At 51.6% G+C, this 27,990-nt stretch overlaps 1 protein-coding gene across 1 annotated transcript; it reads left to right on the top strand.

The window, feature by feature from the left end:
• The first annotated feature begins 6 nt into the window (after positions 1-6).
• On the top strand, positions 7-27,855 carry EIF4B (eukaryotic translation initiation factor 4B). The gene is made up of 15 exons (XM_062203628.1): positions 7-163; positions 7,876-8,013; positions 9,067-9,275; positions 9,636-9,752; positions 11,221-11,275; positions 12,976-13,110; positions 16,120-16,257; positions 16,350-16,523; positions 19,873-20,101; positions 22,267-22,364; positions 23,468-23,681; positions 24,183-24,238; positions 24,685-24,790; positions 25,658-25,730; positions 25,971-27,855. Exons 1-15 carry the CDS (start codon positions 151-153, stop codon positions 26,049-26,051), a joined length of 1,836 nt encoding a protein of 611 aa, XP_062059612.1. The 5' UTR covers positions 7-150; the 3' UTR covers positions 26,052-27,855.
• The last annotated feature ends 135 nt before the right edge of the window (positions 27,856-27,990 follow it).

Here is a 27,990-nt window from a genome sequence, read left to right as displayed (position 1 = left end):
ACGAACCTACAGCAGCGCTGCCCCGCCTCCTGCCTCCGTCCTCACCTCCCCGCCCCCCCTTCCAGTTTCGCGTCTCCTAGCCCGACGCGCCCGCTCTAATCACGTGATTGCCTCATCCGGGTCCTTTGCGTTCTCTCTCCCTCTCCCAACATGGCGGCCTCAGGTGAGTGAGCGGCCGAGCGCGGCTAAGGACCGGGCTCCGGAACCACCCCCCGAGCCTGATCCACTGATTCCGTGATGTCGGGGAGCGGGCGGCACCCGTCCCCTTCGGATCTGGGGGCTGCGGCAGGCTGGCGGCGTAGCCACGTTAGGTTATGGCCTCGGGATGTCTGGGGGGGAGGGGAAGGACACCGTCCCCTCCCCCCACACACCCTTCTCACCCGGTTTGCGCGAGGTTGGAGTGGGCAGTCATGGTGGACCCTGGCTTGAATTGGAGTGAGGAGGCGGCGCAGAGAGGCCCGCGGGAGGCGCGAGGCCTTTCCTTGGACGAGGAGCACCGTGCTCGCGTGGAGGCGGTTGGCGCGCGGACGGGTGCACGCCAGACCAGATCTCTGACGGGCACGAGGCCGTTGCGGACGGGAGTGGGGGGCAGGGGCGTGGGGGGGCAGTTAGAACCCCAGCGCGAGTCGGCGGAGGGGCGGGGGCTGGCGCCGGTGCGCGTGCGCGGTAGGGGCGACGGCGCGCCTGGAGAGCACGCGCTGCAGCCCAGATGGGGAGCCTGGACGCGGCTGTGTTGGCGCTCGTGGGAAGTGCTTCCACTTGAACGCTCGCATCCTTTTCGAGGGCGGCCCCGGCCCCTTTGTGCCCCCTGCGAGGGGTCCATGTGTCGGGATTGGCGGTTGGAGCTGCTGGGGTTGGTTGGGGGTGGGGAGTGCCGTGTGGTGCGCCCACGTGTTCGAGGAGAGGAAGCCGGGACGGGCACGTAGCTTTTCCTCCAGCCTTGTGTTATTTTACGCCCTCACGGACTGTATGTCAGGGAGATCGGGTCTTCCATTCCGTGGCTCCAGTGCTAGGGTTTAGCCCTGTTTTTTTGTTTGTTTGTTTGTTTGTTTGTTTAAAGGATACTACACAACTCCTAGAAAGTGTTATTAAAAGTAACGGTTGCTAATGGCTGCAATCGGTGTATGGCTGGACTTAACGGCCGTGCAAGTCTGCGTGGATTTCCAAGGGACTCAGAAAAGCAGCCCTGGGCTTCCTAACATTGTGGAGCCTTCATTTTTGTTTTGGGGTTGTAGTTTCTTCCCCTTGGTGTAACCCGGCATTCTGCAAAAAACTGTGTGAACTGCTGCCCCTGAACACTGGTTTCTCGCCCAGCAGTTCGGCTGTGTTACTACAAGAGAGCTGAGGGTTGTGGTTCTTTGGAAAATGTGGAGGGGATTGAGTCGTGCCTTTGAACGGAACACCTGTCCTTGGCGTGGTGCGCGACAGATGACCCACGCATTCGTATTTGATCCTCTTTAAGGCTATGCGGAGAGATGGCAGTGTGTCCCAGCTGAGGAACGTGAGACATTTGTTCAAGGTCACAGTGTTGGCAGGTAGCAGGGCAAGGTCAAGATCTTGGGAGACTCCTGAGTCTTCTCTGCCGACTTGAGAGCCCAGGTGTGGTCCCGAGGCCCGCGGGAACGTTAGCGCCGCGTCCACGCTGCTGTGTAGGGTGCTCTTGGAAGTAGATTTGCCACCCTGCGGGGTCAGGGATTCATCAGGTTCCTTTCCCCTTGAGCCTTTTCACAGCGTGTTGACTTTCTTGAGTGGTTGATGTCCCAGTTGTTGGAAATGGACCTTGCCCTTCCCTGCAAGTTCCTGGCCCAGCTCTGGGGGCCTCTCCTGTTGAGGGCCATCAGGTCCTTTGCAGCAGTGCCGGGGCTCGGCCTCAGGGGACTGCTGAGTGAGGATAGTTTGAATTCCTAGGAAACTTGACACGGTGAACCTGAGCACTTCATTCTGTGGTTGTCCTCTTTAAAGGAATACTCCTTAGAGATCCGAGGTGCTCGCTTCCCTGTGACTGTTTAATTAGACTTAGAGCCCAGGATCTCGTCCAGTTTCTTCATCTGTAAAATGCCGTTTGTCTGCTCTTCCTTTACCCGTAGGGAACCAGGAGTGTCTGATACGGGTTAATATTTAAGATGTCTTACAACTGGAAATAGGCGTGCAAGCCTGTGCCCGGGCCTTCCATCTTCAGGATACTGGGAAATGCCATCTGTATGGCATCCTGTTTCCTTCATGGGGTGCAGTGCTGGCTCTCATGAATTGCCATTATTCGTTCCTTACAAATTAACCTATCTTCAAATCCTGCCCTCCGCCATCTGTTTGTCTGAGAGTAGGATGCTCAGATTCAGAGGGCTGAGACTAAACTCTTGAAAATTCAAATCCAGAGTAGTGTCCCAGTGACTAGGTGTGTGTGTGTATGTGGTGGTGTATCCAAAAGTTCTTGGGAACTTGAATTAATTTTGTGGCTTTTCAGCATGTATGTCTTCCATAACTTTCTTTTTAATTTGTTCCTCAGGTGTGACTAGACCACAGAGAGGAACTTCCTGCCCCTTGGCCTGTGTTTTCCTGGCTAGAATATCAAGCTTGTTTACTTATTTGCCTTCCTTTTACTTGTTTATTTGAAACAAGACACGAGCAGGTGTCCGGCTGCTCTATTTCTCATCCAGCTCCATGCTAATGCACCTGGGAGCGCCGTGAAAGATGGCCCAAGTGCCCCACCACGGGCAGGGCTGGGCCAAGTTGAAGCCAGGAGCCGAGAACTCAGTCTGGGTCTCCCACATGGGTGGCAGTGAGCCAACTGCTTGAGCCCTTCATCCGAGCTGCCTCCCGGGATGCGTGGTGGCTGGAAGCGGGGTTGGAGAGCAAAGCTGGGGTTCAGCTGTAGAACGTGGGAGTCCAAAGAGACACATGGGCCAAATGCCCATCCTTCCTGTTTTCCATTACATTAGCCTGGAAGTAGCCTAGAATTCACTGTTTTCATGACGGGCAGGAAGTGATGAGGGATGTGTGTGTACATTTAAGAGGTCGCACACTAAAATCATCTTAGATTTGTGATAGATTTTATTGCAGTCCTACTGGAAGGAAACTCCCAAAGTACAGTTAGTTATGTGTTTATAACTCTTCTCTTTGAAGCTCCAAGTATTTTGTAGGTGAGCAGAATGTGCATTGGGCGCTTATTTTGTAGTAGTGTGTAAATATCAAACTGCGTATGCCTGGAGAGTGGGGAAAGGCGTCGTGGTATTATCCTAAATGTGTTGAAATAATTGGGCGCAGAGAAGGAGGGTCCTATACCAGAGTATGGGTTTTGAGACAGTAGAGTTTTTAGTCTGACTTAGTCTGTTCTCTACTAGACTATGTAAGGGTGCTTAGAAAGTGCTTAGAAAGGCCAGCGTTTGACCTAGGAGTTGAGTCACCATTGTCCCACGTAGGCGTGCCCTCCATCCCTACCTAGTTCCTGACTGCAGCTTCCTGCTGTTTACTTGACACTCAAGTAAAAGATGAGTTTTGGCGCAAGATAATTTGAAATGCATACATATGGAAGGGTCCTCAGAAGGTTCACAGGAAAATGCATAACATGAAAAACTTCATGGATTCCGAAATGTCATTAATTCCGTTTTTGCATGTCTTCAAGGTACATCCATGTTGTAAGATGTATCAACCCTCATTTATTTTTATTGCCAAGTAATATTCTGTTGAGTGGATACATTACATTCTGTATTATCATTCATCATCGCCTGGAGGGGGCATTTGAATTATTTCCCTTTTGGCTGGTACGAATCACACTGCTCCGGACATTCTTGTTCAAGTGTTTGTGACTCTTCGCTTGCTTAGTTACTAAAATATTCAGAGGAGTTAACAACCTCATAAGACAAATGGAAATTGGGCTGGCAAGACCTAAAATTCAAGAACTTAATTTTTGACAAAGGTTCATGTTAACTTAAGAGCTGCAGGCTTTCCCCTTTTAGGTGAGAGATACTTACTGACCAGTTGCAGAGGCGGGACTGCATTTTGCAACAAAGTTTTGTTTTGTTGCTTTGGTACTTGAATATATCCTTTCTCTGGAAATAAAGACCTAGCAGTCAGCCTGCAGATTCTTATCATTCCCAGTGACTGGTTTGGTGCTTTCATTACCAGTGCAGTGGGCTGGTAGCAAGAGAAACATTCTGAAGAGAAAAGTAAGCGGAAGCATTGTTTTCAAAGGCACAGTGACAGCGAGAGCTCATCCACTCACTGGTTCACTCCTCCAGTGACTAACAGCCAGGACTGGGCCATACTCAAACCAGGAGCTCCATCCAGGTCTCCCACGAGGGTACTGGGGTCCAAGCACTTGGGCCATCCTCCGCTGCTCTTGCCAGGCCATTAGCAGGGAGCTGGATGGGGAGAGTAGCAGCCAGGACATGAACCAGCGCCCATAAAAAAGCAGTTACCCCAGAGGCTACAGTGCCAGCCCTGAGGAAGCTATATGCATGTTATAGCCTGGCAGTATAAACACTCAGTTTACTGTAGCTAGTTTTCTGCTAGTGTACTGTAGGGGTAGCATTTCCTCTGCATTTGTCCTTCTGTTTATTGAAGTGAAAACATCACTTAAAATGGTGGTTTTCAACCAAGGGGCAATTTTATAGACCTCCACCCCCAATTAGCAATGTGTACACACCTTTTCTGGCTATCAGGATGCAGTGGGGGAAAGGAGGGGTTCCACTGCCTAACAAGTAGAGGGCAGATACACTGCCAGATGTCCCCCAGAGCACAGGACACCCCTATAATGAAAATCATCCAGCCTGAAATGTCCACAAACATCAGAAACCCTGATTTGGGAATTCGGCGATTGGCTGTGTTCCTTTTTTATCCTTTATAACAAATCCCTCTCTAAGATCTTTTATTTAACCCACATGGGTATATAAAGAACTTGCAGTGGGTTTGGCCTTAAATAATTACAACACATTTTGGTTTTGAGGTGCTTGCTTTGTTTGTTAACATTTAACCAGCTCATGTTAGGTAAAGGAAATATAGAAATTGGACCAGTTCGATCATTGTGGCAAAGGATTGATACACCTGGAACACTGAGCTGTGCCAGAGAGAGAAGCTGTGGAAATACTGAATTTTTTTTTTTTTTTTAAGAGGGAGAGCTTCCATCCCCTGGTTCAGTCCCCAAATGGTGCATTAGCAAGGAGCTGGATTAGAAATGGAGCAGCTGGGTCCCGAACTGGCATCCATATGGGATGCCAGCATTGCAAGCAGTGGCTTACTGCTATGCCACTGTGCTGACCGCAGTTCTGAACATTGAGACAACATTGTTTCTCGGCTAATGGAATAAAATGCAGTGGGGAAACCCTGACCCTTCAGATCTACTGATAATCTGCTTCATAATTCCTCTAAAACTGTTGGTCACATTGCAACTTCTTCAGTGCTGCTGTTAGATTGAAGGCCGCATCTAGCATTGATTTCTCACCCAGGGAGCTTGGGGAGGGTGTGGGGTTGTTGACAATCAGGAGAGGAAAGATACCAAGGTCAGTGCTGTGGCACAGCAGGTAAAACCGCCTGCCTGCAATGCTAGCATCCCATATGGGTGCCAGTTCAAGTCCCAGCTGCTCCACTACCGATCCAGATCCCTGTTAATGCACCTGGGAAAACAGCAGAAGATGGCCCAAGTGCTTGGGCTCCTGGCTCCTGACTTCGGACTGGCCCAGTCCTGGCTCTTCGAGCCATTTGGGGAGTGAACCAGCAGGTGGAAGATCTCTTGATTTCTCGCTCTCTCTTTTCTCCCTCTCTCTCCTGCAACTCTGCCTTAAAAATAAATAAATACAATCTTAAAAAGATGCCACATGCCCCCACGCACCCACTCCCACTGCTGCACCAACAGAAATCCCATATGGACACTTGTTCAAGTACTTGGGCTCCTGCACCCACGTAGGAGACCTGGAAGAGGCTTCTGGCTCCTGGCTTCAACCTGGTCCTTGGTGTTCGATTGGGAAGAGTGAACCAGCAGATAGGAGATCCTTATCCTCTGTCTCTCTCCCCTCTCTGTAACTGCCTTTGAGACAAAATTTTTTTTAATTAACATTGCTGTTTTTGGCATGCTGTTTAGTGTATTTATAAATTTGAAATAACATTTAAAAACATTAAATAACAATCAAGAGATTAAACATTAAAGTGTATTTATAAATTTGAAACAACATTAAATGAGGAGTCTTAAAAGAGTCAAGGGGTTAAGAGTTAAGAAACTTTGCTGTACAAAGCTGAATTAATCCAAAAGAGACCAAAGGCTAGGTTCCTTCCAGATTCTGCTGTTTGGGTTGGTGTATGTTGATAGAACAAGGGAAGAGGTGCCTTTTACTCATTCTTATTGTTCTTGCTTTGAACTTGACCTCCCTGTTTGTCCTGGCCATGAAGTCCATTTTGTTCTCCCTGTAGCAAGGTAGGTTAATACTTGGATATTGACTAATGATGGATTAAGCCCTATGAGGGTAAGGCTCTCTAGCTAACATCATGATAATCCCAGATACTGTTTTGAATTAAAATATATGAAAAAGACTAAAATAACCTTATGTGCTGTTGAATATTTGACCTCAAGCCCAAATTTGCTTGTCTTCACATACGAGCTACAGCATTTGTACTGTGGGACCTGTAAGTGCTCTCTTGGACATCTATAGAACAGTTTACATGTGACTGGTGATTATATGTACTTTTGCAGCCAGATTATTGTATTAAAAAGGAGGTGAGAATTAGAATGTGGAGAAGGAATTCGTTATAAACTCCACACAGCTGATCCTGTTGCAGCAAGGCTATTTACTTTGCCTTAGTCATGTAGTGGTTGCTGTCAGGTCGGTTCTGGAACACCATGTAGCTCCCTTTTTCTTTTCTGAATACCTGGCTGCTGCCCTCTCAGAAGTCGTGATCTGCACGTGCACTGTGAAGGTAGGGAAAAGGGTGATTCTTTTCCTAAAATGCACGGAGGTCTAGGATATGTGAGTGTCATCACTCAGGTGCCTTCCAGAGAGCCAAGTCCAGGATTGTGGCGTGGCCGTGGAGCCGGGCTCCCTGCGATGGCACAGGAAGAGCTCTGGGCTTGGGATAAAAATTCTGTGTTTCAGTGCTAGCTCTGCCATGTGACCTCACTGTAACTTTGGGGTTGTGATCTTTAACCTCTCTTCTGAGAAAGACTTAGTTTTCTTCCTGTAAATTAGTGGGTAGCGGTTTTTATTGTAACTGATTATTTTGCAAGTGTCACACAGTTCTCAGATGTGCCATATATAATCTCTTATATGGGGTAAGAAGTTTTGTCTTTTCTAGATTGTAGTGACCTGTTCTGAAATTAAGAACCTCCAGTAATTAATAAATAATAGATATAGCGGAAGGGAGAAGGTTGCTCCACCCTGAACATCTTTCTAGTCCTTTCTCCACACATTCACGTGTGGTTACACACATGTGTCCTGTGACTTCTGAATGTTTGCATTTGCTGGTGAATTCTTCCTGTGCCGTCACGTAGTGCTTTCTGCTTGTTTATACCTGTGAGGTGTTCCTTCATGTAGCTGTGCCATAATCCAGTCCTTCGCTGGCCTCTGGCCTGGTGGTCAGGACGCTGCATTAGACACCAGCCTGACTCCAGCTTCCTGCCACTGCAGGCCCTGGGAGACAGCGGTGACAGCTCGAGTGGCTGGCTGAGCTGGGTTCCTGTTCCCTGCCCGTGTGGGAGGCCTGCAGCGAGTCCCCAGCCCCTGGCTTCGGCCGCAGCCGAACCTCGGCAGTTGCAGGCATTTGAGGGGCAAACCAGTAGAGAGGAGCTCTTTCTCAAATAAGTGAATGCGAACAAATTGGTGTGTTTCGTACTATTCTGTTGTGCTACCTGAGTAGTGACGAATAATCTTGTCTCTTGCCTTTTTAACACAGCAAAAAAGAAGAATAAGAAGGGGAAGACTATCTCCCTGACGGACTTTCTGGCTGAGGATGGGGGCACTGGTGGAGGAAGCACCTATGTCCCCAAGCCAGTCAGCTGGGCTGATGAAACGGACGACCTAGAAGGAGATGGTAATTTTCCTTCTGTTTGTCATCGAGACTGAATTTCTATTACCTTCTAGACAACGTACTGGTTCTGATTTGAAAGGAACTTACTGGTTTTATAAAACCTGGGATCGTACGTCTCTCGTGCAGTCTTCTGTGTGAGAGGCCAAGGTAGCCATTCAGGAGAGCTCCGTGCTGTTCCTGGCTTTTGCACTAAAAGGCTTATCTTTCTGAATTCCATAAAAGTGACTGCAATGCCATTTATAAACTGTACTCGGCTGAGGAATAGCCCTAGAAGCTACTAGTGTGGTGGCTGGGTGTCCCTGGGCCAGTGCGGAAGGCCTGAGGGAAAGGAATGGCAATGATGGTGACAGTGGGGAAATGCGGAATTGTCACTGGAGTGTCATTGGACAAGCTCTACATTCAGGGAGCGACCAGGGACAGACAGCTGTTTTAATTAGCAGGTATGACATAGATCCAGTCACCCACCCCCACCCCCAAAAAAAAGAAACATTGCAGACTGGAAGAATGTTTTTGTTACCTCTTAATAAGGAAAACGGGAAATTTCATGAAGGTCACATTTTCCATTTAAAGAGGAAGATAAACCGTGAAGAAGACACTGCAGCCTAACCAGCAGGACGGTGAGAGCTGTCCCTGGTGATCGGATGCATTCGGAGTAAAAGGGGCCCAAGTTTGAATCATGGCTCCACTGCTCTGCAGCGTGGGGAACAACCTCACAGCATTGTTAAAAAGATGAGGTGGGGCGTATTGTATGAAGTGCCTGCTCGGGGTGACTGTTCCTAATAGCCACTGTTTACTTGCTGTACTGGGAGTGAGCTGTGTCAGGATCCTGTTAAAGGTCAGGCTGTTAAAGACCTTGACATGCAGGCAGAGATACTGAGTACTCTTCTTTTGTTGCTATTCCAGTTGTAACATCTCAGAAGCATTTTCTCTTTGTAAAGCCACCCTTACTGCTGAACCTCCCACAGGGGTGTCTGTCCCGAGGTAGCGTGTTTGAGGGTTCTTCTTACTCTGGTGATACTAAGGGAGGCTTCCTCTAACTTGTATCTGCTCTTCTAGTTTCCACCACTTGGCACAGCAACGATGACGACGTCTACAGGGCGCCCCCAATTGACCGTTCCATCCTTCCCACTGCTCCACGGGCTGCTCGGGAACCCAATATCGACCGGAGCCGTCTTCCCAAATCACCACCCTACACTGCTTTTCTAGGGAACCTGCCCTATGATGTAACAGAAGACTCCATTAAGGAATTCTTTAGGGGATTAAATGTAAGTGTAGGACTTTGAGGCAACCAGCTAGACATGAAGAATAGTGACTAACTATGGACTTGGCAGCTGCTCTTCATTGGGAAATGAAAAATCAGAAATGTACTGTAGAATGAACCAAGTCAGTAACACGAGGAATGCGCTGCATGCACATTGGCCTTTTTTTAAGGGTTAAATTCTCCTGGTTGAAGGTGCAGAAGGTGTGGTTAGGTGTGTAGTAAAGGCTCGGTCTAAGCCGGAGATCCTCCTGGACACATCCGGCCTTGTATTCTGCAGAGAAACTCAGACAGTGATGGCTTAGGTGGTTTTTTAAAAGGAATGATGAAAACATGGGGAAACTTGTTGATTTCTTCACTCCTTCAGATTAGTGCCGTGCGCTTACCACGTGAACCCAGCAATCCAGAGAGGCTGAAAGGTTTTGGGTATGCTGAGTTTGAAGACCTGGATTCCCTGCTCAGTGCCCTGAGTCTCAATGAAGAGGTAAAAAGACTACGGGTGGGAGAGTACGTTGATCGTCCACCTTGACTGAGTAGCTATTCCAGAGATTGCATAATATCCACAGAGCAAAGCCTGTGTCGTTCAGCAGTGTATCACTAACACTCAACATGTAGCAAGTTCACTAGGCTCCAGTAACGCAGGGAGGTGCTTAGCTGGAACACTGGAAGAACCCCCCCACACACACACACACCAGGTTGTAAGTACAGTCACGTCACGTCAGTTCACTCCAGCTTTGCCTGGGCTTTACGGCTCCTTTTTCAGAATCATCTGACCTGATGAAGGGAAACAGAAACCAACTTGATTAAAACAACTTGATTTGTATTAAAGAGTATCACCTCATTTTCGGGGAGGTGTTGTGATGGTGCCCTTTGATAATTTATGAGGGTTTGGAAACATTTCTCCATTGAGGCTCATTTACTGTGGTGGTCCTGGGTGTGGCTTAGAGGAGATTGACAGTGCGGTTTCTGAAGTTTGTCTCCCTGAATCACATGTAGGTGGTACAGACACTAACTTAATAATGTAAATTAGGGGCTGGCGCCGCGGCTTAATAGGCTAATCCTCCGCCTAGCGGCGCCAGCATACCTGGTTCTAGTCCCAGTCGGGGCGCCGGATTCTATCCCGGTTGCCCCTCTTCCAGGCCAGCTCTCTGCTGTGGCCCAGGAAGGCAGTGGAGGATGGCCCAAGTGCTTGGGTCCTGCACCCGCATGGGAGACCAGGAGAAGCATCTGGCTCCTGGCTTCGGATCAGCGCGGTCCGCCGGCCGCAGCAGCCATTGGAGGGTGAACCAACGGCAAAGGAAGACCTTTCTCTGCCCACTCTGCCTGTCAAAAAATAATAATAATAATAATAATGTAACTTGGCCTGCATGATAAAGGAATACCTCACAGCTGTTGCGTGGTGTTTGCTGGGTTAACTGATTAGACTCTGGGGTGTTCTTCAGCTATAGGATGCATTGTGCAGTGAGGAGAATCACCAGCAGACTTACTGAGGTTTGCAGTAGGTCAATAATGCTGTGTGGAAATGGAAATGGGGGTGTCCCTGGAGGAACTGATTTATCCAGAGGTTATATTGAGTGAAGAAACCTGAGGTTACAGACCGAGAGCATGCTTCATGCAACTTTGCTGGCTCTGTAAATGATTGCTGTAGCACCAAACAGCTGATTGTCTGGGGGTTACTGTTAATTTATTACACTTGACCAGAACAATGAGTAAGGTAATTGACCTGCTATCCATTTAAGGACAACTTAAGTTTGTTCATCCTGAGGGCTTATATCCATTTGCAAGCCTTTGTAAAGGATTCTTTAGCTGACAAGTTGGAATGTTAGCTAGATTACAGTGTTCTTCCTTATCTTCCTTCCCTAGTGCTTCTGCTATGCCCAGGTTTGAAGGTCATTCATGGGATTTGTGCACACTAGGGCAAAAGGTTGGTTAATATGGTCCTGTGCTCTCAGTCTTTAGGTAACAGGAGAATTCGAGTGGATGTTGCTGACCAAGCACAGGATAAAGGTAAGGAAACAGAAATTTCTTGTTTGGAAATAAATAGTCCTGGAATAACGAGGTGGGGGTATCCTTCCCTGGAAATTTTTATTTAAAGATTGGTTTATTTGAAAAGCAGAGTGGTGGGGGGTAATCTTCCATCTGCTGGTTCACTCCCCAAATGGTGCAACAGCTGCAGCTGGCCAGATCAAAGCCCAGGAGCAAGGAACTCCATCCGGGTCTCCCACATGGGTGACAGGGGTCCAATACTTGGGCTGTCCTATACTGCTTTCCCAGGTGCATGAGCAGGGAGCTGGTTCGGAAGTGGAGCAGCCGGGACTCGCACACTCTGGTATAGGGTGCCAGCATCACAGGCCTGGCATATGGTGCTGTGCTGCATTGCCAACCTCTTCCAGAACATGTTAGTAGACAGTACAGCTCTTGCTGAATCTACAGAAGCAGTTCTACAGCCAGTTTTGCCTCACACAACTTGTGATAGTGTAAAAGGTAGAAGGATGCAGATGTTAATCCTGTAATGGGGGCCGGCATCCCATATGGGCACTGGTTCAAATCCCGGCTGCTCCACTTCTGATCTAGCTCTCTGCTATGACCTGGGAAAGCAGTAGAAGACGGCCCAAGTCCTTGGGCCCCTGCACCTGCGTGGGAGACCCCGAGGAAGCTCCTGGCTTCAGATCAGATCGGTGTAGCTCTAGCCGTTGCAGCCAAGTGGGGAGTGAACCAACGGAAGGAAAACCTTTCTCTCTCTCTCTCCTCTCTGTGTAACTCTGACTTTCAAATAAAAATCATTTTTTAAAAAATAACTTTTGAAAAAAAAAATCCTGTGATGAATAGAACAGCCCCCTACAGTGAAGAGTTTCCAGCTCAAGATGGCAGTAATGTCAGGACTGATAGGCGCTGATTGACGTAATAAAAAGGAAGTAGATGATAAACAGATTAGCTGCCTCGCAGTGTCATTGGGCACAAGAGGGACTTGTGGCCTGCACAGTGTGAGACTAATGTAACGGTAAGCATGGGAGAGTCTCCCAGTTGAACTGGAGCGTGGACTCAGGGGCCTGGGACGACTTCCTAATGACAGTGTGATGTAAAAGAGAAATTGCAGCCGGCGCCGTGGCTCACTAGGCTAATCCTCCGCCTTGTGGCGCCGGTACACCGGGTTCTAGTCCCGGTCGGGGCACCGATCCTGTCCCGGTTGCCCCTCTTCCAGGCCAGCTCTCTGCTGTGGCCAGGGAAGGCAGTGGAGGATGGCCCAAGGGCTTGGGCCCTGCACCCCATGGGAGACCAGGAGAAGCACCTGGCTCCTGCCATCGGATCAGCGCGGTGCGCGGGCCGCAGCGCGCTACCGCGGCGGCCATTGGAGGGTGAACCAACGGCAAATGGGAAGACCTTTCTCTCTGTCTCTCTCTCACTGTCCACTCCGCCTGTCAAAAAAAAAAAAAAGAAAGAAATTGCGCAGGGCAGGGGTTCAGCTTGACGGTTAAAACGCGGCTGAAGATGCCCACGTCCTATATTGGAGATCTGGGTTCGATGCCTGGCTCTAGAAGACCGGAACTGAGCTCCCAGCTCCTGCCTGCAGCCTGCCCCAGCCCTGGCTGTTGGGGGCTCTTGGGGAATGAGGAGGGAAATGCCGTGTGGTGTAGGGGCTCTGGGTGTGTGGGCCACATTTGGTGGCTGTCACGCGCAACTTGCTCTTTGTTTGAATCCATCTCTAGACAGGGACGATCGTTCCTTTGGCCGAGACAGAAATCGGGACTCTGACAAAACAGACACAGACTGGAGGGCCCGTCCTGCCACGGACAGCTTTGATGACTACCCTCCTCGGAGAGGGGACGATAGCTTCGGAGACAGTAAGTTTGCTTCTGTGGAGTGAGTTTCCTGTGTTTTCCGGGGCTGGCCTGTGCAGTCACGGCGTAAATGTGGTAGTTGGATGGTCACATTAGCAGGTCACACAGCATCCATAGGAGTTCATGGGCGCAGAGCAGGAGTTTGATAAACTCGGTGGTTCTTCCCTGTTTTTTAACTTAGCAAAGATTTAAGGGGACAGGCAGTTGTCCAGTGTTGTAGACAGTTGTTTATAATGAAACCCACAAGGTTGTACCAAGTAAACTGCTTAAACTAAGCTTAGCAGGATTGCTGCATGCAGAGCATTATACAGACATCAGTTACATTGTCATATCTGAATGATCAAAATATAATTTCTTTTAAATAACAAAGTTACCCAACCTCGGGCCAGACACTGTTTGGGCTGAGGACAGCAGTAAACAAGAAATGGAACAAAACAAACTCCAGTGTTTATTGGACGTGCACTGGGCGGGGCCAGGGCTGGGAGGAGAAGAGAAGAAGCAGGATACAGTGTAGGCGAGAAAAGAAGGAAAAGGAGAGGCCAGTGAGGGCGGGATGGGGATGCCTTACAGAGGGTACATCACACCTAAGTCCAGCAAAGGTTCCTAAGGCCTTCATGGGGAAAATTATGCAACTTGCTTAAAAATACATGAAAAGCTTAACACTAATCATTTGAAAAATGGAAAGAACCTGATAGTTTTCAGCAAAGAAATGTTTAAGTAGTCGTTTGCCAATATAATGGAATACTTAGCATAACATACACGCAACAGCAAAGATAAAATTCAGAACCTGTTACATTGAGGCAGGTACCACAAATAAATAAATGTGGATATTTGAAAATTGTGCCAAAATGTTGCGTGATACGCGGGTCATAATGTCCATCAGGATACATGTGGCAGCCAGCGCCGCAGCTCAATAAGCTAATCCTCCGCCTTGTGGCGCCAGCACACCAGGTTCTAGTCCCGGTCAGGGCGCCGGATTCTGCCCCGGTTGCCCCTCTTCCAGGCCAGCTCTCTGCTGTGGCCCGGGAAGGCAGTGGAGGATGGCCCAAGTGCTTGGGCCCTGCACCCGCATGGGAGACCAGGAGAAGCACCTGACTCCTGCCTTCAGATCAGTGCGGTGCGGCGGCCATTGGAGGGTGAACCAACGGCAAATAGGAAGACCTTTCTCTCTGTCTCTGTCTCTCTGCCTGTAGATACATGTAGTAGTGCAACCCTCCAGACTGTAGCTGGGGATTCTGTTCTAAATATCCGTAACGGTCATACTTCTCAATACTGACATAAACTAAACGTAAGCGATGGATTTGCTATAATTGCTTCTTTACATGTCAGTATATTTGAAAAGCTGTAAGGAAAAAAAGGACAGCTTAAAGTCACAGGCACTCTGGTTTTGGGGGACCCCTTGAGCGCTATACAGATGCAGTTGGGGAACAGTAAAAATGAAGCCCCTCTGAGGCGGGCGTCCTCCTTCACCGAAGAAAATGAAGCTTGAGGAGCTGGGGAGAGGGCAGGAGGAAGAGCGGCCTCACAGGGTTCTGTCTGACCTTGCGACCGAGTCTTTGACCCGCCAGAGCCCTGGGGAGAAGCGCCCGAGCCACTGCCCTTCAGCGATGAGGCCGAGATTCTATTGTTAACAGGAAGAAAAGGCAGCCCAAGGGTCCTGTTGAGTCGAGGGACATAACTATTTTCTCACCCGCCACCTTGAATTAGAACAAGCAGCATGGCTGACAAGAGTGAGTGTGTGTTGTTATCCACAGCGGCCCCAGAGTCAGCTCGTGGTTGAGATGAGCTGGAGATGCCAGGCTGCGTGCGGCAGGCGGAGACTCTGGTCCTAAGTTCAGGCCCAGAGAGGACAGCATGGGGGCTGGGGTGGGCCGTCCTCCAGATGTTGCTGTGAAGTCTGGCGAGCGCATGCCCGTGCGTGGCTCCTCACTGCGGATCTGCTTTCTCAGGGAGGGTGCGCTGCTTCGTTTCCGTGTTCCCTGGATGAAAGCGAGTACAGGGCCAGAAACACTGCGCAGGAAATACGTGACTGAGTCTCGCTGGTTGGTCGTGTTCCGTTATAGACTCTGCTGTGCACAGTGCCGGGGTCTGTCTTGTCGCTGAGAGAAAAAGGCTGTGCAATTAAAAGTTGGGGTGCTTCTCTGGGAACCAGACAGTGTGGCAGCAGTGAGCTGGAGCTGAGTAGCAGCTGCCTGTGTCCTAGGTGGCAGTCTCCAGCTTGCCCCTGAGTAGGGACCTGTGATGGGGGCGGTGAGGGAGAGAAATACAGTTTACAGCATGCTTTTTGCACATATGTCTTGCACACGCTGAGAACATGTGTTTCTAAGTCAGTGTTGTTAGCGTGCGTGCTCCGCAGTGTTACTGTTAACAGACGACATCACCGTGAGTGTCCTCTGTCGTCATTTCCTCGGAATAAGTGCCGATCCAAGGGTTTGCGTGATGCTAAACCTTGTAGTGCATAGTCCTGAAATGGCTTTGAGAGCGTTTGTATTATTTTAAATTATGATCAGCGATACCAGAGTTGACTTAAGCCCTTAAACTTTGGCGGCACTAGATGCTTGTTCATCTCTGCCATTTGGGTAGTCAGAGCTGAAATGCTCCGTTCCGGAGCCTGGAGGCACGTGCTGGCTGGCTGTTTTTTCTGTCCCTGTCACAGTGTGGTGACTGGTCCTCTGGCTTCCGGCGGGTGAGGCGCCGGCTGTAACCTGATTGGTTCTGTGCTGGCTGCTTCTGACCTGCAGCCTCTTGTCCCCCTGAAGTCCATTATGGGATGTAGACATTCTTTCCACTCGTATCCCTCATCCCCAGTCATTGGCCAGCAAAGTTGGTTTCACTCGAGACATTTTTTGAAGAAGTCCAATACTGAGAAAAATTCCATACTGCACAAATTCTTCCACTTGGGGAAATACTGTGATTTGTCTTTGTGGAAACTAAGACACCAGAGTGTTTGTTTCTCTTAATGTTAATGGGGTCAGAGAAAAGGGGACAATGTTACCTGTCTCTCTCCTCTAGAGTATCGGGATCGTTACGATTCAGACCGGTATCGGGATGGGTACCGGGACGGGTATCGGGATGGCCCACGCCGGGACATGGATCGATACGGGGGTCGGGATCGCTATGACGACCGGGGCAGCCGAGACTACGATCGGGGTGAGTAAAAAGCACATTGCTGTCTTTGAAACACTACTGTGTTGTCCTCTTACCCTCCAGTGTGACAGTTGCAACTTGGGGTGTGTTTGCAGGCTATGACTCCAGGCTAGGCAGTGGCAGAAGAGCGTTTGGTAGTGGGTACCGCAGGGATGACGACTACAGGGGAGGCGGGGACCGCTACGAAGACCGCTATGACAGACGGGACGACCGGCCGTGGGGCTCCAGAGACGATTACTCCCGGGACGACTACAGGCGGGAGGACAGAGGTAATCGTGTTCTCTTGCTTTCCTGATGGAGCAGACGCTGGGGACGCTGGGATCTTTGCAGCCTGCTTCTGGCTCCTGGAGTGGGCACGGGTCGAGGGTCCACGCTGTGGAGCGGGCAGCAGGGATGTGGACAGCCTCATGGAGATGAACCACGTCGAGTTCTGTCCCGCTCACCTGCCGCAGCGAGGAGGCCTCCACTCAAAGGGTCGTTATGATCCCACTTAGAATGACACTTCGCATTGGTGGCTTAGCGCCCCATTTTTCAAGCAAAAGAATTCACATTCAGATTACCATAATCTCGTGACCAGCGATGGGCACTGAGAGGTTAGAAAGCAAGCACTACTGATTTCCACTGCCATTACACCACAGTACGGGGGAGATTTTGGTGCGTCTTCTAAAATACAGCCTGCAAGATGTGTTGTGTTGCCAGTCTGACTTGTCGCAGGTTGTGTCGTTCTAACTGAGGTGATGGCGTCAGAAAGGTTAGGGTATTTGGCCCCACATTTTTCTGCCTTCCTTATTCACCATCCCATCTCAGCCTTCGTGCCGAGGGCTCTCTGTCCATCCTCTCCTGGGATTTTCCCGGAAGAGGGAAGGTAGACCTGGACGGCCAGGCAGGAAGTACAGGCAAGAACAGAGTTTGTTAGAGCCAGGTGGAAATCCCACTGCATGGAGTTGTCTAATCCCCCATCTGACAAAACACAAACCACAAGAGCTCCCATTTGTTTTTTTTTGTTTTAAATTCATTCTTGAAACATTTTTTTTTTTTTTTTTTTAGATTTGTTAATTTATTTCAGAGGCAGAGTTACAAACAGAGAGGGAGAGACAGAGGTCTTCCATCTGTCAGTCCGCTCCCCGAATGGCCAAAACGGCTGAAGCTGGGCCAATCTGGAGCCAGGAGCTTCTTCCAGGTCTTCACAAGGGTGCAGGAGCCCAGGCACTTGGGCCATCCTGTGTTGCTTCCCCAGGCCATCATCAGGAGGTGGATCGGAAGTGGAGCAGCTGGAATTCCCAACTGGTGCCCAGATGGGATGTTGGGGCCACAGGCGGAGGCTTAACCTATTACACCATTATGCCAGCCCCTAAATTAATTCTTAAAAACACAGCTGTTAATGTATTTCTTCAAGCTGGAGGCCTAAAAATACAAATACTAGCTGACGCTTAGTGAACATGCACTTGGTACCGACACTACGCTGCACGCCCTTGACGGATTGTCCATTGTGTGAATCTGTGTGAGCTGCTTTAGCAGGAGGAGAGATGGGACTCCTGGCCTTCTCTTCCTCAGCTCCTTACCTCCCCAGTAGCCTCACACCCAGCTTTGCCCTGCTGTTGGTCCTGCTCCAAGATCTGTCCCCTCATCTCAAGTCCCTGCCGCTGTCTGGTGTTGATGCCGTCTGGATTGTTCTTCCGTCCACTGGTTAACTCATCAGATTCCCACAACATCGGGGCTGGGGCGGGATCTAACTACTAGAACCGTCTCTGCTGCCTCCAGGATTCCCAGTAGCAGGAAGCAGAGCTGGGACGGAAACCCAGGCCCTCCGATATGGGATGCAGGCAGCCCAAGCAGTGTCTGTCTTAGCCCCAGCCGTGCTGCCCCTCTAATTAGGCCCCATTGCTGCACCCACGTGACTCGAAGTTTTCTCCACGGGCTTTCCCTGCCCTGCGCCAGTCTTCACAGCGGTCAGATGTCTTTCTGGACAAGACGGAATTGCGTTACCCCTCCTGTCAGCCTTGCTCGTGTCCAGCCCAGCCTTCACTGTTGGCCTGCAGTTGGCTTCTTCGGTGTTGTCGCCTGCTCTTTCCTCGGATACGGTGTTAGCACTCGGGGCCTTCGTGGGCTCCCCCGCAGTCCCGGCGTGTGCATTTCACACAGATAATGCACCCCATGTTCTTGTCACTTGGGCCCTCTGACTAATTGAACTCCCTGTCAGCGGGGGGAAGCCTGCCGTCGTGTATCTGGCCTTGGCACAGTATCTGACATGTGGGTGCTTAGATTATTTGTTGGGTGAATGGGTATTGACTGAAGAAGGGTTGTGGTGTACTGTCAGGAAGGAGGCAGTGGAGCTGCAGTAATACAGACTTTATTCTTTGGTCTAGCAAAGATCAGCTATGAACCTCAAGGGAACGACTCCTGGTGAGCCCCAGCTTTATTTTTAAAAGTAGAAATAGGTGCAGGCAGGTGTTGGGCAGTGGGCTAAGCTGCCACTTGCTGCCTGCATCCAGTTGCAGAGTTCTGGGATCAAGTCTTGCCTTGGCATCCGATGCAGCTTCCTAGTACCGTGTATCCTGGAGGGCAGCGGATGGTGACTTGAGTGCTTGGCCTCTGACACCCACGTGGGAGACCTGGGTGAGTTCCTCGCCCCTGGCTGTTGCAGGCATTTTGAGGCATGAACCAGCAGGTAGAAACTTGATCTCTCTCATTCTGCCTTTCAAGTAAATTCAAACTTTTTTTTTAAGTGAAGATAATGTCACTACAAAGTTAAACATATTAGCCGTGTGTCTCAGAAGCTGTATAAGTTGGCAGTTTAGTCTGTACATGAAGCACGTGTCTCGCTAAGCAGTGCACTGCAGGTCACCTTCCAACCAGATATTTTTTCTTCTCTCTTTTTTTTTTTTTTTTATTTTTTTTTATTTTTGACAGGCAGAGTGGATAGTGAGAGAAAGACAGAGAGAAAGGTCTTCCTTTGCCGTTGGTTCACCCTCCAATGGCCGCCGCGGCCAGCGCACCACGCTGATCCGATGGCAGGAGCCAGGTGCTTCTCCTGGTCTCCCATGGGGTGCAGGGCCCAAGCACTTGGGCCATCCTCCACTGCACTCCCTGGCCACAGCAGAGAGCTGGCCTGGAAGAGGGGCAACCGGGACAGAATCCGGAGCCCCAACCAGGACTAGAACCCGGTGTGCCGGCGCCGCAAGGCGGAGGATTAGCCTGTTGAGCCACAGCGCCGGCCCCAACCAGGTATTTTTAAGATTAATTTATTTACGTTTTTATTTGAGAGGGAAAGAGAACAAAAGTGCTTCTGTCCGCAAATGCCTGCAGTAGTCAGGCTGGGCCAGGCCAAAGCCAAGAGCCAGGAGCTCCATCCAGGTCTCCCTCATAGGTGCAGGGACCAAGTCCTTGGGCCATCACGTGTGCCTCCCAGAGCGCACGTTTGCAGGAAGTTGGATGGCTGGGGGATGCGGGTGCCCCCAGTGGCAGTCTGGGCCAGCTGCCTGTCCTACGCTACCCGGTGCCTCCGCTGCTTGCTGATTGGCCGGGCCTCTCACCTGGGTCCCGTGTCGCATGTCATGGAGCTGCATCTGGGACCCTGCTGATCAGGAGGACCGTTACTTAGAGTTTCATCTAACACAGGTCCCCCCCAGAGACCCAAACTGAACCTGAAGCCTCGGAGCACACCTAAGGAAGACGACTCCTCTGCTGGCGCTGCGCAGTCCAGTCGGGCGGCTTCTATCTTTGGAGGGGCAAAGCCCGTCGACACAGCTGCTAGAGAGAGAGAAGTCGAGGAGCGGCTGCAGAAGGAGCAGGAGAAGCTGCAGCGCCAGCTGGACGAGCCCAAGCTGGAGCGGCGGCCCCGGGAGAGGCGAGTCTTCGGTCCGGGGCTTCCCCCCGGCACTGGGGGATGTGGCGGGGGGCTGGGCTGGGGCTGGGAGGCGGTCTGAAGGGGGGGCAGTTGAGCAGTGAGGTGGTTCCCTCAGCCCTCACAGTTCTCATAAGGCCTCCTGCTGGGCTAAGTAACTACCGCAGACGGAAGCTGGCGGCACTCTCCAACAGGAGTGTGCAAGTCACGGCTGTGCTGCTTTTCACGACTTGTACTTCCACAGCATTACTGGTGTGTGTGCTGCGGGAGTCCCTACGGAGAGTGTCAGCGGGCACTGTGTGGCTGGCCGTTGCCATTGACAGCGCCCGCATCCCAGATCATCAGTGCCCATTCAAACCCGGCCGCTCCGCTTCCAGTCCAGCTCCCTGTTGATGGGTCTCGGGAAGCAGTGGAGGGGGACCCAAGGGCTTGGGCCACCGGTGGAGTTCCTGCCCCTGCATTCAGCCTGGCCCATACCTGGCTGCTGCTGCTATTTGGGGAGTGAACCAGCAAATGAAAGATCTTTTTCTCTCTCCCTCTCTTCTCATTCTGCCTTTCAAATAAATCATCATTTTTTTATTTACTTAGTATTAAAAAGTCATGTATTTACTAGCATAAAGACTCTTTAAAAAATCCTAATGTTCTGGGGCTGGACATTTGGCATAGTGGTGAAGGTGCCATTTGGGATGCCACGTCACGTGAAAGTGCCTGAGTTAAGTGGCTCAAGGATTAGGCTCCTGCCGCCCACGTGGGAGACCCAGACTGGATTCCTGGCTCGTGGTTTGGCCCCTGTTGAGCCCCAGTCGTCACAGCATCCAGGGAGCGGACCAGCAGATGGAATATCATTGCTCCTCTGTCTCTGTCCTCTGCCTTTCGAAGTAAATAAATAAATAAGTTTTTTGTTTGTTTTGTTTTGACAGGCAGAGTGGACAGTGAGAGAGAGAGACGGAGAGAAAGGTCTTCCTTTGCCATTGGTTCACCCTCCAATGGCCGCTGCGGCCGGTGCGGCGCACTGATCCAAAGCCAGGAGTCAGGTGCTTCTCCTGGTCTCCCATGCGGGTGCAGGGCCCAAGCACTTGGGCCATCCTCCACTGCCTTCCTGGGCCACAGCAGAGAGCTGGCCTGGAAGAGGGGCAACCGGGATAGAATCCGGCGCCCCGACCGGGACTAGAACCTGGTGTGCCGGCGCCGCTAGGCAGAGCATTAGCCTGTTGAGCCACGGCGCCGGCTTAGTAAATAAGTTTTAAGAAGTAAGTTAATGGTTCTGAAGAACCAGGCTTGTTACAAATGGCTTACAGGATTAACAGTAGAGAAGTCCAGCACAGATTGTGTGAGAGAATATTTTCTTAAATGTATTTGAAAGGCAGAGAGATCTCCCATTGGTTGATCAAAGCTGGGAGCGGGGACATTGATCAAGCCTCCTGCATTAATGCAGGGACCCAGCCACTTGAGCCACCACGTCTTCCCCCCCCGGGGTACACGTAGGAGGAAGCTGGAATCGAGCGGAGCCAGGACTCCAGCCCAGGCATCCAGGACAGAACGCAGGTCTCCCAGGCCGTGTCGGAAGCACTGCGCCAAGTGCCAGCCCTGGAGGAGAATGCACTTTAATAACTGATTCTTGGCCGGCGCTGCAGCTCACTAGGCTAATCCTCCGCCTGCGGCGCCGGCACACCGGATTCTAGTCCCGGTCAGGGCGCCGGATTCTGTCCCGGTTGCTCCTCTTCCAGTCCAGCTCTCTGCTGTGGCCCGGGAAGGCAGTGGAGGATGGCCCAAGTGCTTGGGCCCTGCACCCTGTGAGAGACCAGGAGAAGCACCTGGCTCCTGGCTTTGGATCAGTGCTGCGCGCCAGCCATAACAGCCATTTGGGGGGTGAACCAACGAAAGGAAGTCCTTTCTCTCTCTCTCACTGTCTAACTCTGCCTGTCAAAAAATAAATAAATAACTGATTCTTGCAGGATTTAGAGCCCAAGCTGTGTCTGAGTATCTGTGACTCTCAAGTCATGTGAGGAAACGGTACCTGCACATGCCTGCACACATAGGCACCCAGGGATAGAGAGCAAGTATCGTCTGATGATGATGGGTGTTGGTTCTCAAGGCTCAGCACAGGTCCAGGGAGACCTTGATTGACAGGACATAATGATGTGTTTTGTGACGTCACTTCTGTGCAGGCACCCAAGCTGGCGAAGTGAAGAAACTCAGGAACGCGAGCGGTCAAGGACAGGAAGTGAGTCATCGCAGACTGGGACTGCAGCCGCTTCTGGCAGAAGTAAGTCAGACCAGGGTGGATATGGTCACTGCCACTGCCCGTCACCAAGTCACGCAGCGGCTTGGCAGTGCTAGATCGGTGGGCTCTGTTTGGGTTAGCATGGACTGATGGGAGTTTCGCATCTCCTGCTGGGAAATCTGAGGAATGGGCAGCAGGATAGAGGTAAACGATGGGTTTGATTCTGGAGCCTCTTTGACCGTTCACTTTGTCCCGGCATCGTCGGTGTTTATGTCAGCAGTTTTGTGACCCTGAGCAGTCCCTGGGCCTGGAGTGCTGGGTGAGCTGTTCCCAGGGCCAGCCTTTGGTCATGGTGTGTGTGACTTCCTTCCTCACTGGTGTCTGGTGGGTCACATGGACCTGTAGCGTTGGAGACCTGGCTGGTTCAGTGCTGCTCCCCCTTCCCTTACCAAGATCCAGTCTTTAACCCTCCTTTCCTGTCTCTGAACTGTTTGGTACCTAAGCGTTTCAAAACACAGCTCAAGGCTAAAGCAATTTGGAGATTCCTGCAGGTCTTGTAGGAGTTTGCTGGAGTTTGCAGGTACTGGAGTTGTCTCTTCATAACTGCATGTGGCACGTAGGGACTTTGTAGCAAAGGGAAAGTATGAGAGTGTTGAGCTGATTCTGTAACTACGTCTGTAGAGCTGGCGCTGGCAAACGTGGGAAGATCATGACAGCTTCTGAGCTTTAAGGAGACTTTTGGTGCCCTTTTAAAAAATCAGTGCACATCGGTTTTCATGAGAGTGCGCACGTGGCCACGTCCTAGTGTGTGTGTGAGTGTGCTGAGCCCGAGTGGGCCGAGCAGTGAGTACTGGAGTTGGGAGCCGCCAATGCGCTGGCACACGGCTGCACGCTGCCCCTGGGTGAGGGAGGGTCCGGCCATTTTCCCATGTCCTCTCCACACCAGTAGGCGCTTTCGTGAACACGCTGTTTGACACTGCTGCAGGGATCCGTCCACTGGGCGCCCGGTTGGTGTCTTTTGTGACAACGGGAGCTGCTAAACTTGGCTGTGGAGCGTTTTCCATGCCACTGACATGGCGGCGGGGGCTCGTGCAGGTTGTGCCGCCCCCACGGCCTCCACGCTGACCTCCCCTCTGCCCCCACAGATGCACGGAGGAGAGAGAGTGAGAAGTCTCTAGACAACGAGACCCTCAGTAAGGAGGAGGACTGTCACTCTCCAACTTCTAAGCCTCCCAAACCCGATCAGCCTCTAAAGGTAATGCCAGCCCCTCCACCAAAGGAGAATGCTTGGGTGAAGCGAAGTTCTAACCCTCCTGCTCGGTCCCAGAGCTCAGACACAGAGCAGCAGTCCCCGACCAGGTGAGTCAGCTCGCAAGCCGCAGTCTGAATATGGGATCTCGTGCTGGAAATGCCCGAGGGGTGTGGCCGGTGTCGCGCTGGCCTCACTCTCCGTTACAGTCAGTTGTGTGCTGGAGCTGGCTCACGACAGCCAGTGCTCGGTTTTCTGCTTTTGGGTAGCTGGTTGGCATCCCTTGGATGACGTGACGTTAGCTACGGTGGGCATGGCGGGCACTGTAAACCAGGCTCTGCCTAGCTCTGCCGCACAGCAGCGTGCGCCTGGAGCCACCTCGCTTCTCAGGCTCGAACCTCCAAGCCTTCTCGCCTGCCCTGGCACGGCTGCCATGATTCTAAAGCACACAGCACTTGTGTTCAAATTTGTCTTTCCTGAATTTTAACACCTCGTATGTTAATGTAGCCTGTTTCTGATATCGCTTACTACATTTTAGAAATGGTTCTGAATGTCTGAGGCGTTCCCTCCCGCTCTGAAATAACTTACGCGACTGCGTGTTTCCCTTCCAGTGGTGGCGGGAAAGCAGCCCCCGCTCAGCCAGCCGAGGAGGGACCAGGAAGGAAAGGTGAGCCCGTCCTTGTCCTCGTCCTTGTCCTCAGGGGAGGTGGGTCAGGAAAGCTGGGCCTCAGACTCCCGCGGCCAGGGTGAAAGCTCCTTTGATGGCCTACTCTCGCTCGCCTGTAGAGGGCAGGAGCGGCCCCTCTATAGAGCTCACACAGCCCTGCCATTTCCCGGTAGAGCACTGGAAAGGAGGGGGAGTAATCGGAAGGAAATGAGCGTGTTCAGTCCAGATTAGGAACGTCACCGCCACCGCTAGCGGAGCCAAGGTCACCATGGGCCCTAAGTGCAGCTTGCTGTTCACGGTGGTGGAGCCGTCCAGCGGCTCTTGGCTGGGGGGTAAGCGATGTGCAGGGCGTGGGACGACGCCCCTCGGGGTGTAGAGCACAGCTTTCTGGGGAGGAGTGGCTCTTGTGCTGGCTCTTGACTTGTTTTGTGTTCCTGCCTAAGCAGATGAGAACAAAATGGATGGGATGAGTGGACCCAGAGGCCCGGCCGGGACCTCCGGCCGTGGTCCAGGAGAGGGTGGGAGCAGAGAGCACTGGAAGGAGTCAGACAGGTAAGCCTGCTCTCTACCCGGCTAGAGCGCGCGCCCTGTGAGTGAGGCTCTGGTTGTCGGGGCGGACACTGGACGCTGGTTCAGATGTCACTTCAGACCGTGTCAGAGGGCCTGGGTTCAAGTCCAGGCTCTGCTTCTGGTCCAGCGTCCTGCTCATGTGCACGCTGGGAGGCGGCAGTGATGGCTCAAATGCTTGGATGTGTGCCACCCACGTGGGGGGCCCGGGTTGAGTGCTGGCCTCGGGGCTTCGGCCTGGCCTCAGCTGTTGCAGGCATTTAGGAAACAAACCAGCAGATGGAAGAGAAATCTGATTATCAGTCTCTGTCTCTCTCTTCATTTCCAATAAAATGTAGATAGATACTTGCTAGAGGAAAAAAAGATAAAAGTTTTTTTTTTTTTTAATTTTAAGATTTATTTATTTGAAAGGCAGAGTTATAGAGAGATTTTCCATCTACTGGTTCTCTCCCCAGTTGGCTGCAATGGCTGGAGCTGAGCCAGGAGCTTTTTCCGGGTCTCCCACACACGGGTTTCCCAGGTGCATTAGCAGGGAGCTGGATCGGAAGTGGTGCAGCCCAAACTCAAACCACACATATGGGAATTCTGGCGCTGCAGGTGGCGGCTTAACCCATTATGTCACAGTGCCAGCCCCAAACGTGGTGAAAGTTAGAGGAGTTCTGATGTCCTGAAAACTGCCAGAGCTGTCACTGGCTCGCTGAAGTCACCAGCGGACGTGTCAGACGAGTCGCAGGGACTGCTGACTGGCAGCGCCTGTGGGTGCCCCACCCTGCGTGTGAGCACCGGGGGTGGGGGAGGTGCAGGGTAGGGGTCAGCTCCTGGACACGTGCTCTTACCCCTCCATCTCCACAGGAAAGATGGCAAAAAGGAACAAGACGCCAGATCTGCACCTGAGCCAAAGAAACCTGAAGAAAGTCCAGCCTCCGTAAGTGTCAGACGTGGCCTTCAGCCGCCCTTAGCTGCTTTTGCCCTTGAACTCACGTACGTGTGGGCTGCGGGTGCCAGTGGAGATGAGCTCCTGCCCTGTTGCCATCTCTCCTCTGGCGAGCGCGCGGGTGCGGTCCAAACGGCCGCCCCTGCCCGGGAACGTGGCAGTGTCCCGTGCCGTGGGTTTTTCGTTCTGCACATGCAGCGCCTTCATTGCCTTGTCACTCGTCCGTTACAGAAGTTCAGTTCTGCAAGCAAGTACGCTGCTCTCTCCGTGGACGGTGAAGACGAGAACGAGGGGGAGGACGACGCTGAGTAGCCCTCGTGCCCCGCGCGCTCCTCACCTCCACCCCGGGACACTCAAGAGCAAATCAAACCTCTATCCAGCAAGACACAATAAAACTCACCATCTCCTGGAGACCTTTCTTAACTTTTTTTTTTAACGAGATGAAATTCTTTCGCATGCTGCTGCAGCCTTGAACGTGTTGACGTGGCCGGAGCGTGAGCACGCTTGAACAGAAGTTGGGCTGGGTTTTTATGAGGCCGTGCGGTTGCCTGCGTGTCTGGTGCCCGGGGGCCTTCACTTAGCAGAAGTGGCCATGGCAGCGACTGGGCGCTGGGGGGGGTCGGGCAAGCGCGTGAGATTTCTGCCTTGCCTTTCCTGTCGTGGCATATATGAATTCACAGACATTACCGAGTAGATTGTTCACCCTGGCAAAGGTAGATTTAGTCTCCAGGAGGCTGCCCGCCCCTCCTCCTCTTGAATTCTGAGTTCCTGGGGCCAGCCTAGGAGGATTATCTTTATTTTTACCCCCCAGGGGGGTAGCTGAGAGTCTACAGGCCACTAGTGAGCAGGACTGCTTGGGGACCAAAGTAGGAGAATCGTGGTTTGCAGCAGAGCTTTGGGAGGTGCTGGGGGGCCTGGCGCGGCCTCCAGTGAGAGTGGCCACTTCCTGGCGCAGGAAGCGCTGGGGGTGGCGGGAAGTCCCGGGCTGCTCTTTCCAAACACTGTGCTCTCTGAACGCTGAAATACAGCCACGTTCTGTTAACCCAAAAGCTTTAAATTCAGAGTCTGGTCTTAGGTTCTTTGCGCTACTCTTAGACCTCCCGAAAAAGCAGTCTGTCGCAGTCAGGCACCTGCGCTCCCGGCCCCCGGGGCTGGGGAACAAGAATCACTGCTTTGCTCCCCCAGCCCCCTGGGGACTCTCACTCCTCCCTCAGCCACGCCTGCTCCTGCAGACCAGTGCTCCCAGACTGGTGGTGTTGGCTGTGGAGCAGGAAGGACGGGCAGGTAGGGACTGGAAAATGAACCTTTCTTGCAGCCTTCATTGGGGTTTTTGGTTTCTGTAACCAGTTTCCTTCTCCCTGCTGAGTCCCACACACGCTTGGATTTATGATGTGGCCGAGATTAACGTGTGGGGGGTTTTGCTTTGGGTTTTTTTGTTTATTTCTTTTTAAGCTTCCCTTAAAAGAATGAATAATGGAGAGAACTCTTTAGCAAGGTCTTGGTTTCTATGGCAACACAGTAGCTTGTCTGCTTGTATGTGCGCCTTTGTGTAGGGTCCGCTCAGTAGATGGTACCCACAGAGAAATGGTGTCTTGGTGTGTCGTTGGCAAGCCCTCCCCCCATCAGTCCTGGTGCGAGCCTGCTGGGCAGGGCTGCTGGTTGAAGCGCGCTGCAGCAGGGGGCGCGATGGGTCATTTGCTCAGTGGACTAAAGATGACCAAGCGAAGTGAATTACCTTCAAATAATTGGCGTGGGCGGGCTAGTAGCTGGGAAGTGGGCTTTTCGCAAGACGCCCAAAGCTGAAAGGGTCTTGGACCCACTGCTCGTAGGTAATGGAAAGACAGTCGCCCCCTTCGTGTCTGCTCCTTCCAGATAGTCGGATCCAAAAAAGCTGTTCTTTCCCACGCCCCTGCCTTGCCCTCCTGTTAAGATCGGAACAGGGATTGATTTATGTCCCGCCCCTGAATACATGTAAAATTTGTACAAAAATATCTTCTATGAAAATGATTTGTAATCTGTAGACTTAATACCTGGGAGATGTCTTGAGATGTAAAATCCCATCCTTTGGGTTGTGGGGTTTTTGTTTTCTCCAAATAAATCTGATCTTTAAAGTTCATTTTAATGGTGAGATTGATTTGACACACAGTGCTTCGTGCCCGCCTCCCCCACCGGTGGGCGGGGTGGCCACTCCTCCCCGCCGGGGCTCCCAAGTGCAAGCTCGGAGGCTGGGGTTCCACTGCCTACAAGGTCT

Source organism: Lepus europaeus, chromosome 10, assembly GCF_033115175.1.
Source record: "Lepus europaeus isolate LE1 chromosome 10, mLepTim1.pri, whole genome shotgun sequence".
NCBI classification, from domain to species: domain Eukaryota; kingdom Metazoa; phylum Chordata; class Mammalia; order Lagomorpha; family Leporidae; genus Lepus; species Lepus europaeus.
This window is presented reverse-complemented; position numbering and strand designations above follow the sequence as displayed.

Bases quoted from the DNA above. Each gene is read 5' to 3' on its own strand.
- EIF4B (XM_062203628.1), top strand. The intron at 9,276-9,635 runs GTAAGTGTAGGA...TCACTCCTTCAG, and splicing joins AATTCTTTAGGGGATTAAAT to ATTAGTGCCGTGCGCTTACC. The intron at 16,258-16,349 runs GTGAGTAAAAAG...GTGTGTTTGCAG, and splicing joins CAGCCGAGACTACGATCGGG to GCTATGACTCCAGGCTAGGC.